The sequence below is a fragment of the Notamacropus eugenii genome, chromosome 4 (genome assembly GCF_028372415.1).
Source record: "Notamacropus eugenii isolate mMacEug1 chromosome 4, mMacEug1.pri_v2, whole genome shotgun sequence".
Lineage (NCBI taxonomy): Eukaryota > Metazoa > Chordata > Mammalia > Diprotodontia > Macropodidae > Notamacropus > Notamacropus eugenii.
Genome location: NC_092875.1, coordinates 320,156,962 through 320,170,206, shown reverse-complemented (window position 1 = coordinate 320,170,206; position 13,245 = coordinate 320,156,962). Strand labels below are relative to the sequence as shown.

At 37.2% G+C, this 13,245-nt stretch overlaps 1 protein-coding gene across 13 annotated transcripts in view; it reads left to right on the top strand.

Moving 5' to 3' along the window:
• The window catches only part of ADAMTS6 (ADAM metallopeptidase with thrombospondin type 1 motif 6), a 343,812-nt gene that overhangs the window by 246,933 nt on the left and 83,634 nt on the right, over nt 1-13,245 (top strand). For 12 of the 13 annotated variants that reach the window (XR_011966189.1, XR_011966190.1, XM_072605071.1 and 9 more), the window contains one exon: nt 2,085-2,148. The exons of the other annotated variant lie outside the window; for it this stretch is intronic. Coding sequence is in view for 10 of the 12 variants with exons in the window: in XM_072605071.1 (XP_072461172.1) it covers nt 2,085-2,148 (64 nt within the window). In the remaining 2 variants the exon portion in view is untranslated. The remainder of the gene's footprint in view (nt 1-2,084; nt 2,149-13,245) is intronic. 13 annotated transcript variants of the gene reach the window in all.

Below are 13,245 nucleotides of genomic sequence, written 5' to 3'. Positions count from 1 at the left end.
TGTGTGTGTGTGTGTATGTTTTTTTTCACATGTCACATAAAATGATTACTGGTACATTAGTATTAAAAGAGCCAGTGAGAGCACCTCAAGGGTTGAAATGCCTTGATTCACATCACAAATCACAGTGAAAAGAATACTGCCCATGTGTTAAAATAGTTTCCATTTCACATGCCCCCATTAATCATCTTCCTGAGTTGCCACTACCCTTCTCCCCAGGACTACTGGAGGCAGGTCAACCTGCTCTTCTCCCACCCAAACTCTCTTTGGACTGAATTCCCTCTGGCTCAAGGCCAGGCCCTTTGCTGTGCTTTGCTAGCTGGGTTGCTTTTGTCTCCCACTAGTGAGAGTGGCAGGTGGACAACTCTCTACTTTACATTCCACCCTTCTCCCACAGAATGAATAGCTCCTCAAGCTGATAATTAGATGCTCCCATTTTGAGTTAATGTACTCTGTTCATCCCCCTTCCTGTCCAGAGGTCAATCTGGAGATCTCTTTTTTTCTAGTTTGTATTTACTTAATGGTACAGAATCAATGGGGTGCCTTATTATTGTATTATATATTGTATTATTATATTATAATGATGCAATAGATTGCATCATTATTATCATTATTATTGCTGATGTTATTTTTATTATTATCTGTGTATGGAGAAAGTTTTCCCTTTTGTTCTTCACAAGACTTAACACTTCTTTCCATGGCTCCCCTCTGCAAAAAGAAAGCTAGACATAATAAAGCCCTAGACAAGAGTCTCTCTGACACCTAAGCTTACTTACTCTCTTACCTTACTACTCTTAAAATGGAATCGTTTTTCTTTTTAAAACACCTCTGACTTTACTTTTTCTACTGCCTGGCTTGAATTCTCTCTACTGTTTTCTGTGAGTTGTTAGTCCCTTACTGAGCACAAACTGATAAGGCTAATATTTTCTCCCTATTTTTCTTCCCTCCTTATAGCCAAGTCTCTATTTTCACCACCACCATGTAAACTGGTCTGGGCATCAAGAGAACTTATTCTCTTTCTAATTCTCATGCCAGTTGAGTCATTTTTTTTCCATGGCACTGGCATTCAAAATTAACCAAATATCATTTAATTTACCAGTGCAGATATGAGGGAGCCAAAATTATGAAACACGTGCAGATTATATGAGCCAAATGTGACTGCCACAAAGAAACAGTTAACAGTAAAAGACATAAAAATAAATGTAAAAAAGATCATTTGGACTTTTTTTTGAAAAAAGGAAATGTACTATTTTCTTTCTAAAAATAGTCTGCCAAAAATAATGGCATATTACTTTTCCTAATGTTATTCTTCAAGACTTATCTAACTCCAAGATTCTATGATTCTATAAACCATGTCCACTAGGAAGTTAAGTATTGATAAATTTTCATTAAATGATGTGTAATTGAAATGATGTTTAGAATGTAAAATCAGAAAATAAAATTAAATAAAAGAATATACAGCCAGATGACTTCCAAAAAAAAATTAAGGCCTCTAGGTGATTCTTAAATTAGGACTAATTAGAAATACAAGCATTCTAGTATTTCCTACATTGAACTGAAATGATTTCCTAAGATGCTTGTTAATACCAGTAATTCAATTTGCTGCAGTCCTCATTCTTTCACTCTAGAAAGAATATAAACTTTTTTTGTGTGTGGATCTTACTAATAGTATAACATACTCTGCTAAGTCCATTTTTGTGCTCTAGGAAACTCAGGTGATTTTATATTATGCAGATGTCTAAAAGTGAGTGATTTCCTTATCTGATATCTAAGACCAAGCACCTAGTTGCAATGACCATTGCAACGCATAGATTTCATTGGATTTTCCTAAGTATGTTAAACATGACAATTAGGAGAAGATACAGCATTATTCCTAGTAATCTAATTTTATGTTCTACATACAGAATTATTATCCTTACAAATTATCAATATTCTAAATAATTAAAATTTAATAAAAGAATGTTTAATATTTTAAAACAGCTTATAATATGTTCTGATCACAGAGTATCTGACTCTCTCTCTGTGTATATATACATGTGTATATACATATATATCATACTCACATGTAAAACAAAATATTTTTTCAGACCTTCAGGAGGTGGAAAATATTGCCTTGGGGAAAGGAAACGGTATCGCTCCTGTAACACAGATGTAAGTAAAACTAAACTCCACTATGAAAAATTAGTCTACTTTCCCCTTAGAATTTATTATTTGATGGTTTGGCATTAATGTTAGTCTCCTTTGGCCTTTGTTTTTATTAAATTCAATTGTAAAAAGGAGATAGAAAATCTAAAATGTGGAGTGTTTAAAATACGATAAAACTCTTTTCATTTGGACCCTATTCATTTAGAATCAGAGGATGGGATAGACCAGTGGCGAAGAGATAGAAAGTAGGGTTTGAATCTTCTGTATACTTGGATTGTAAAATCTATCAGACTCGGATTTTTTAATCCAGAGGCTGCCTTCAGTTGGGAAGATTTGAATTCAAGTGTTAAGAGCCTTTGACACAAACTTTCTGTGTAATTCTGTACAAGTCTTATACCCTTTTAGTGCCCCCCGCCCCGAGCAACTCAGTATGATAATAAGTTGCAGAACAGATGGCATTTGGCATTGATAGGAAGATTTTCTTCATTTGGAAATTCCTAGAGCAATGAAAGAACAGATTTTTTTTTTAAAAAATTCAGAATTTGGGGTAATATAGAGTATGAAATGAACTTTTGTATGAGTAACGGGGGAAAAAAAGAGTTTTCTACACAAATCAATACAGCTTTAAGAAAACCCAAAAATATTAAAATCTGAACTTAGAAAACATACAATTTAGAAGGCTGTATTTGAATTACAAAAAGACTCACCACAACATTCTTTTAAAATAAAATTTATCCAATACTCCAAGAGCTCATTTGTTAGCAAACTGAGATAGATCTGAAGCATAAATAAGCTTTCAAAGGGATTTTTAAATATTTAAAAGAACAGTTTTTCAAGTGACTTAGATACTATGTGACTAAGTAGTATGCTGAGCACAACTCCATTAAAATGGTACAAAATTGTTATATATACTCAAAAATAATAAAATTATTTCCAAATATTCCATAATTTTGACTTTTTACTAATTTAGACTGGTTTTCTATCCTAGATAGTCTAGTGAAATTTTCTTGTGAAGATATAGAATTACACATGTGTATACTTACATATGCATGTGAAAAAATAGTGAAATGCATATGGAATACTACAAAAATAAAAGCATTTCTCAGTAATTCCCCATACTAGTTTTCTAATACTTTTAGTGACCTCCACTCCTCCAAAGGGTTTTTGTGAAATTCTCAAAAATACAATCAATCACAATTCGTGTCAAAACTGAACACAGGCCTTGCAAGGGTTTTTTGAAGAGCATGTTTATGAAGCCAGTGATGATAGTCAGGATTCCAGAAAAGTTAGAATTCACTAGCAAACTTTAAAAAAGCAGCATTTTATAAATATCCAGGTGAACAAACATTATCAGCCCTGAAAGTTCCACAAAACTAATCTTGTTATAGATTCTTATGCACCAAAGAGACATGATGAAAGTGGCACTTTAGAAAGATTTATCTTGTATCAGTTTATAAAATGTTTGGAGAAAGGTGGTGAGATTAGAGACAATGAAAAGAAATTAAGAGTCTCTGGCAGTCATGCCATCATTCCTCTACTAGCTAACTTCTTTTCTTCAGACCTTTCAGTTCAATTTCCCTCCATATCTGATAATCTCTTGTCCTTAACATTTCTACCCAGCTACATTATTTTGCTGAGATATCCTCAACTCTTGTATCCAGTTGCATTATCTCCCTGAGATATTTTTTTCTTGTTCTACTTTAGGTGGATTTCTGTGCATTTTAAAATTGCAGTGCACACAATATAAACTTAGGATAATCTCATTATATATACCTGAAAGAAAAAGTGGGAGTGAGCATTACCCAGCAGGGTTGGAGCAGCCATGAGCTAAGATTGGATTTGATAAGGAATAAGATATGTCTTCTCATGGCTGACTTTTGGGTGTCTTATAAGTAAGGCCATCCTGATTGTGACACCCTTTTGTCCTTGAAAAGTGATCAACTTCAAGAAGAATTTGCCAGACCTCAAACCAGTTCGAGAAGAGCTTATCCTCCTCACCTGACCCCCACCCCCACCTCCCACTGGTGGATCCCCTTGGAACTGCTCCTTGTGGGGAAATGGGGGTGGGCAAGTCTCTTTTGTTTCTTTCTTAGTTCCAGAATTGGGAAAGAGATAAAGAGTAGCCTTATCTACCCCCACAGGGCTGTGAATCAATGAGCAGAATAAATGAGAAATGAATTTTCAAGAAAATAAAAAACCAATACTATTATATTCAGAGCTTTGCATCTAGACCAATATTCCATAAGGATTTCTTGTAATGGTGGATAATGAAGAGTGAGTTGATGAAACTTCAAGTTGACTGATTAGTATGGCAGGTCAACCTACTCCAGTTGGAGAATAGGTATGGTTTTAGAAATATGGATAAGCTATGTTATTTAAATTCAATTCTATAAATGCTCCTGATCTTGTAAAAGGACCCTTTATTTGAATGCAGTATTTAATTTTATGCTTTGGAGATCAACAAATAGAGGGGCAGTTAAAGAGTTCCTGGGCTCATAGATTTAAAGCTTGGAGGCAAAACTTATCAAGAAAGTACAAAGTTTAGAAAGTCGAATTTTTGAAGTAAGACTAAAGATGGGATTATTTAGCTAATAGCAAAAAGGATAACTTTGACAGTGATGGTCTTCAAATCAATCAGCAAGCATTCCATGGTAGCTAAATGTAGCACTTTTAAGGTTTTACAGATTCCTTTACAAATATTCTCATTTAATCTTCCACACAACCCTCAGAATTGCTATTGTTACTCTCATTTTACAGAGGAGAGAAATGAGGCAGAGACAGATTTAAGTGACTTGCCCAGGATTCCACACCCACTTAGATCTGATTCCAAATTCAAGAGCTCTATTTACTACATAATCTATTATTAAGTGTCTGTTATGTGCCAGGGATAGTGCTAAACCTTGGAGATACAAAGACAAAATCCAAAGGCTCTTTAAGGAAAAAATTTTCCAATGAGAGGAGATTATAGGTTAATAATATATAGGATGATTTTCAGTCTCTGCTGAAGAAAAGGGGGCAGATAGGTGGTGCAGTGGATAGAGTTCTCAGGCTGGAGCCAGGAGGACCCGAGTTCAAATGTGACCTCAGACAACTTACTAGCCAAGTAATCTGGGGAATTCACTTAACCCCGTTTGCCTCAGTTTCCTCATCTGTAAAATGAGTTGAAGAAGGTAACCAGTATATTTGCCATAAAAACCCCAAATGTGATCACAAAGAGTCCAATGTGACTAACTGACTAAACAACAACAAAAGCTGAGATACTACCATCCACTGAATTTAGAAAATGGAGAATTTTCCACACAGCATTGTAGGTCTTGCAAAAAGCTTTTAAAATAGAACATACAGTTACCTCCTGGGGGAGTAGTTTAGGTGTGTACTTTAATTCTAGTAGGAAACTCTCCACTCAATTTTTAAATAAAAGTTCCTGATCTCACCACCCACCCCTTCCACCTCTCACCACACCCTCCCCTCCCCAGGTTGACATTAAATGTTACATTTGGTCTTCTTGAATGCCCTGGCCTTTTAAGACTGAATTTTTGAGTCAGAAGAGTGCTGGTAAATGATGTCAGCGTCAAGCATAGAACCAGTCAGTGAGTCAACAGCATTTAAGTCCCTATTCTACATAGCACCATATTAGGTGCTGGGGATAGGAAAGAACCAAGACACCAATCTTTGCCCTGAAGGAGTTTATAATTCAGTTGAGTTGACAGAATACCCAAGGTGTGGAAGCAGCTAAACGACACGTTTACAAGTATCAGCAGATGCAAATTAATTCTGTGCAAACTGAATAAGTATGTCTCAGAATCATAGAGTTTTGGAAATTAAAAGACCCTCAAAAGTGATTAAGGCCTACCTGCATCTGAGTAGGAAACCTCCCTCTCCCTGCCCCCTCCACACCTATTCCTGATCAATTAGGGGACTTGGGGAGCTCACTACGTACCCAGGCAGCCCATTCTATTTTGGGGCTTATCTAAATGGTTAGAAAGTTCCAAGCATTCACTTAATAGAAAAGTGAATAAAGTCAGACAGGTCAACTGCGGACAACTTTTAGAAGTGAATTTTAAACTTTGGTTTGAAGAAGGTGAAGAATGGATTAGCAGGGACCATTTGTATAGGGCACTCCATTTAGAAGAAATGGCAAGACATGAGAAGGGGAATGGGCAACTTTTATGTGGAGAATGAAATGCAAATTAATTTTGATGGGAAAGAGGTCTGATATTAGGGTATAATGAGGTAGTAAACTGTAAAATTCATGTTAAGTTTACCAGGACAGAATGTTTCTCATTTAACATCATTTAGTAGTGTCTAATACTGTATCTTGAGTACTGTGGCAGTCCAGAAAATAAACGGAAATTTAGAAAAATATTTTGCTATTCAGTTTGAGCTTAATCACTTTATTCTTATCTCTAGAAACAGGAATGGTTAATCCTGGACACATAGTAAAAAAATGTTGATGCATTCATTTTATTAGCTTGGAAATTTCCCACAGTGATCTGAAAAAAATATCTCAATAGATAAGTACAATTTTTGTTTTTTATTTATAGCTAATCCATCAGGAGAATTTGCCTTAAAATATAGATTAACACAAAGAAGGTGACTACCAATGATTTTCATTTTTCTAAATTGCCCTAATCCTAGCAACATGCCTTATACATGGTAGGTAATTGATGTTTATTGAATTGAAAGTGTGGGCTACTCTGGTTTAAGAAATTTGAAAGGGCCTCTCTTCTCACTGCAAGTTTTGCATACTTTAAAGCTACACAAATCCTCTTTAATAGCCCTGTAAATAAGATCTGAGAGAAATCTTTCCAACTGGTCATAATTAACTTGACAGCCAAGAGCTGTCCATTAGGCATTTCTGGGCTCAGTCATTTGTGATCCCAGAGCTTTTCATGAGAATTAAATAGGGAGTAAATACAAAGGATAAATTCAAATGATCTTGGATTAATTTTCCAACCTATGCCCAGAATGAGCTAATGTTAGATAGCTAAACAGTGTGTGTGCAGTTATTCTTTCTTGAGGGTCATGTGATGGGCAGCCCTATGAATCTTTTGAGGCCCATTCTATTTTTTCTCCTATCTGCCCTAAATGCTCTGCAGAGTATGAAATACACTGGAAATGTTGCCACTGTGCAAAGAAGTTTATTTCTGATAATCTTAGGTTGTTCCTTCTTATTTCATTTCCTTTCAAGGTCTTATAATCCATTTCCAGCCATGCCATTATCTCCACCTCAATCAAAATTATCTTGGACCGCTTGATTCTGGGCTTAATTAGGTAAAACAGGCTTTGCTATGCAAGGACTTACTATGCCAAATCATGACCTTATATAAGAGGAGGTTGCCTAGGTGTGTGATCTCTCTAGTTGGATAGGGAGGACCATGACACCACTGGTATAATGGGTAAAGAAGACAGCTTTGGCCCTGCCTTCAAGTATTAACTGGAAGAGGGCTCCAGGAGAGCCTAAACATTTCAATAATAATAGCTAACACTAATATAAGGCTTTTAAAGTTTGCCCTACCAAAACAAGATTGTTCCTTAGTCCCTCCCTGCCTTTCTGCTTGTTTTCCTGACTTCAGCATTCACTTTGAAAAGAATGAAAAGCCCTGATAGAGTTTCTGGGTAATTAATGATCAGTTTATTAATTGGGCTAACAGAGAACCAATAAACTGATGGTCAGTGGTTTCTCTTGGTAACCAAAGACAAAAACTGTGAAGATCAAGAGGATGCCTCTGACAGGTGACAATCCACACTGATTGGTGAACAACTGATAAGGGGATAGACTTAAATGAGGAGATGGGCTGAAAGCCCTCAAGCCTTCTCAATAAGAATGTGGCTTGATCATGAGACTCAGACACCTCCAGCAATATGGACAAAGGAATCCATCTCTACCCAGGCCACTCTGGTTGGTTTTCTCCTTCATGTTACCCTAAGTTTCAATGGGGGCTGAGAGATTGGTACAAGGGCATAGACTTAATGCTTTAGGACTGGAATGTACCTAGATTTGACTCTGTTTAACCTCTAAACAGAAGAAAGGTCTTCTAGTTGGGAGGGGTCCTGCCCAAGATCAAGGAACGTGTTCCCAGAGCATTTGGGCAATCTTGTCTATCAGCAGTGTGCTTCAGAGACTAACTGACTGGCCTACAGGGGCTGGTCCCTGAATGAGGAAATAACAAAAGAAAAGCCTGGACCCCACTTGGTTATTTGTTTGTTTGTTTGTTATTATGGTGGTTGTCCTTTGTTCTCCAAGAGGACCAAAATGACATCACCACAATAAAGTCAAGTTTCAGTGTGTCTTCTGTGGCTGATCAGACCAGTACGAGCTCAGGAATGCTCCACCATAGACTGGGCACATTTGGGGTGGATACTCTAAACTTGCACATCCTACGTTACCTTTGAGCTGTTTCAATTCTGCTTGCTCATAGAGCACAGCACCTTCTCTGATGTGGGCAAGCCATGCTCAGGGGTCCTGTGCCAGTGTCTCCTATATCACACAATTAGTTCCAAAGTTCTTGAGAGACACCTTGAGAATGTCCTTCTATCACCTCTTCTAACCATCATGTGATCGCCTACCCCGTGCAAGTTTTCCATAAAACAGTCTCTTTGGCAAGCATATGTTTTGCCTTTGAACAATGTGGTCAGCCCATCAGAGTTGCGCTCTCTGAAGCATAATTTGAATGCTGAGAAGTTTATTTCCTCTAAGGACCTCAGTGTCTGGTACCTTATCCTGCCAGGTGATCTTCAGAGTCTTCCTAAGAGTGTTCAAATGGAAGTTCCTAACTCTCAATTTGTTATTAACACAATAGAAAAGTAATCACTTCTCTCAACTTGATAATTATTTGTTAAACACTTCCCCTGGATTAGAATATAAACTCATAGGATTTAGAACTGGAAGAAATCCCATGTGCCTAGGACATTGCCTTGAATATGGTAAAAAAAAATTTAATAAAAAAGTAAGATAGGCATAAAATGCTGTCTTAGCTTCTAGGAAGGAAAAATCCCTTCTGCCTAAGGGGATAAAGGAAAGTTTTTTGGCAGAGATGACATTTGGGCTGGGCTTTGGAGGATGGGGAAGATTTCAGAAGGTGTGAGTTGATGAGAGAAAAGGAGAAAAGAGAGTTCATTGCAGACATGGGCCAGAGCCACAGCATAAGCAATCTTTTGCACGTCTTCTGGAGAGTGCCCAACTTCCTAGTTTGGTTTAAATGCGTAGGATACAGGTTCGTCTGAAGTGATACATGTATCTTAATCTATCATCTTATCCCCGTGCAGCTTTCACGTTGCATTCTTTAGTTCTTTGTTCTATTAAATCCTAAATATTTGGGCGATTATGGAATCTTAGAATTGGAAGGAAATTTCCCTGTCATATAGCTCAATCTCCCCCTCAGTTCAGGAATCCTTACCATAGCAGCCTTAACCTGGGTTGTGGAAATTTTCCTTAAATTTATAACATGAGGGGGATCTCTCTGCTTCAGGAGATAGCCTATTCCATTTGGGGACATCTCTTGTTAAAATGTTCTTCCTTATGTTGAGCAGAAATCAGATTTCTTACAGTTTCTAACCATTAGTACTGACTTTGCCTTATGGAACCAACCAAATAAATCTAAATCCTGCTCCACAGGACAGTACTACATGTCTTTTAGGATAGCTATTCAAGGATAACATTAATAATAATAGCTAGCATTTATTTAGTGCTTTAAGATTTTCAAAATGCTTTGTACATTTTATCCCAGTGAGTTTAGGTATTATTATTATTATGTTCATTTTATAGGTTAGGAAACTGAGGCCATAGTTAAGTCATTAGCCTAAGGTCACACCCTCTCTAGCCACTAAATATCTAAGGTAGAATTTGAACTCAGGTCTTCTTGTCTGCAAGGCCAGACTATTTGTCTTCCTCCTTCATGATGGTGTGATTACTGATCCAGAGCCAGACATCCTGCAGAATGAAGACAAGTGGGCCTTAGGAAGCATTGCTAACAGTAAGGCCAGTGGAGGTGATAGAATTCCAGCTGAGCTACTTAAAATCATAAAAGATGATGCTGTTGAAGTGCTGCACTCAATATGCCAGTAAATTTGGAAAACACAATAGTGGCCACTGGATTAGAAAAGGTCGGTTTATGTCCCAATCCTAAAGAAGGTCAGTGCCAAAGAATGCTCAAATTATTGAACAGTTGCACTCATTTCACATGCCAGCAAGGTAATGCTTATGATTCTGAAAGCTAGGATTCAACAATATGTGAACTGAGAATTACCAGAAAAACAGGTTGGTTTTTGAAGAGGCAGAGGAACTAGAGACCAAATTGCCAACATTCTTTGGATTGTGGAGAAAGCAAGATAGTTCCAGAAAAACATCTACTTCTGCTTCATTGACTACATTAAAGCCTTTGACTTTGTGGATCACAACAAAACGTGGCAAGTCCTCAAAGAGATGGGAGTACCAGATCATTTTACTTGTATCATGAGGAACCTGTAGGTGAGCCAAGAAGCAACAGGACATGGAATAACTGCTCTTATTCCAAAAGGTTGCCATTCTTATTCTAGGTCCAATCAAAATTCCCAGTTTCCGTGTGATTCAGGTTAGTTGCTGTAATGCTAATTATGTTAATGAGAGATAAAGATCTTCACCTATTAATGGGAGGAAACTTGATTAAGGGAAGCTTGTTTTGTAACACGTTTTATTAATTTCTAATGACTGGTTCCCAAAAGTGTGATGCCCTCTGGCTCTGAAAAATGTCTATACACTCTGAGGTGAGGTTTTGTTTTGGGGCTTACTCATTGAAAGTGTTTGTTTGGCCAGACAAAACTCTGGGTAGCCACTAAGGAGCCCCTTCTCCCCCAGCTTTGAAAAACCAGATATTGGTGCTTCTCTCTCTGGTAACTATGTATGTATATAATGGTCAGACAGTTGGATCTGTCTGTTGATCTGTGATGTATATATTGCTTTTGATCAGACAATTGGAAACCCTGTCTGTTGGTCTTTATTTCTCTGTTTGTATTTTCTCTGAAATTCAAGGTGCTGACTTTTATCCCTGAACTAAGTGAATGATATATATGCTTGAGTAAAGTAGATTGCTAACCCCCTCAAAAGTCGCTTTCCTTTGAGAAAAGCAGATCTAAGAACCTGTACAGCAGATTCTCCTGTGTATGCTGGGGTCCTTGCTGTTACAGTTGCTCATTTTATTGAATAATTCATTCTAAGTTGTAAAAGTGGCTTAACCCTTGAGTAATGGAAAATGAGTAAGACAAGGCTGTATAGGGTTACCTCATTTATTTAACTTATATGCAGAGTATATCATGCAAAATGCCAGGCTGGATGAATCAAAAGCAAGAATTAAAGTTTCTTGGAAGAATATCAACAACCTTAGATATGCAGATGATACCACTCTGATGGCATAATGTGAAGGAAAATTAAGAAGCCTCTTGATTGAGGGTGAAAGAGGAGAGTGTAAAAACTGGCTTTAAACAGTGTAAAAAAAAAAAACCCCAAGATCTCGGCAACTGGTCCCATCATTTTTTGGCAAATAGAGAAAGAAAGAAAAAGAAGCAGTGTCAGATTTTATATTTTTCAGTTCAAAGATCACTGCAGTTGGTGACTGAAACTATGAAATTAAAAGACATTTGCTCCTTGGAAGGAAAGCTATGGTCAATGCGGACAGCATACTGAAAAGCAGAGACATTCTTTTGCCAACAAAGGTCCATGTAGTTAAAGCTATGGTTCTTCCAGTAGCAACGTATGACTGTGGGAGTTGGATTGTAAAGAAAGTTGAGCAACAAAGATTGGACGCTTTCAATTGTGGTTCTGGAGAAGACTTTTGAGAGTAGCTTAGATAGCAAGGAGATCAAATCAATTAATGCTTGAAAGTAATTCAGGCTATTTAGCTGTTGTTTCCAAAATCTATCTCATAAAGCCAAATAGTAGTATTAGGGCTTCCATCCGCTGACATAATTTGTAAGTGATTATTTTTATTCTTTTCCTCTGACAACATTCCTCCTTTACAAACTATTTTTTTTTTCAAATTTAAATTACCTAAGAGGCTTAAGCCACAAGTTCACAAATTAGAATGAATTGCTGCAATCAGATCAGCACCTAACTTAAATCACACGGAGACTGGGAATTTTGATTGGACCTAGAATAAGAATGGTGATCTTTTGGAATAAGAGCAGGTAGATCTGGGTGGAGGGAGAAGACTTTTGAGAAGCTGAGGGTACTAGGTGTCAATTCAGTTCAATTCAACAACATTTAATAAGTAGCTACAAGACACTGGAGATTCAAAGGCAAAAAGGAAGTGAATAATGGTGAATAATGCTGAAGTGAGAGAAGCAGGAAGTCTCAAAGGTAAAGGTACAGGTGACTGTAACTTTTGACTTACTTTTTGCCAGCACTGCTGATGGTCTCTCATTGCCTAAATGAAGTTACCTGGATTAGTTTGGAACACTGTAGAACTCAACTTTCATTCAAATCATTTTCCCCAGTCTGATTCAGAGTGTGCAGTTTAATCTCATATCACTTTCCTGGTGGGAAGAAGGAAAGGTAAAGAGATATGTGAATATGTTCCTCTCATCCACTCTTACAATTCCCCCTTTTCCCACCACAGCTGCCTATTCTTGATTTTTAGAAGTCCTGTCCCAGAACGCAGGGCTAGTAACTCAGTTCAGTATTTTTTTCATTGCCCTAGTCTGCATCTTTTTGTAGAACAACTTCCTGGAAATTCAACTGTGATGTTTGTTGTAGTTCAAATTTAAGAGTTAATAGTAACTTTTGCCCCTAGATCAATTCTCTTCTGGTTTATCTATCAGTAAAGTCAGTTAGCCAATAATCATTTGTTAAGTGCCTGCTATGTGCCAGGCACTATGCTTAGTTAGCACTGGTGATATAGAGAAAGGTACAAGACTAGGTGCTCACAGTCTAATGGGAGAGAAAACATCAAAGTGTACAAATGAATACAAACAAAATATATACAGGACAAACTAGAGATAATCACCAGAGGGAAGGCATTAGCATTCAAACAAGGGGAAAGGTTTTAAATATTTTTTGAGCACCTACTATGTATCAAGCATTGTACTAAACACTTTTCAAGCATCTGATCCTCACAGCAACTCAGGGAG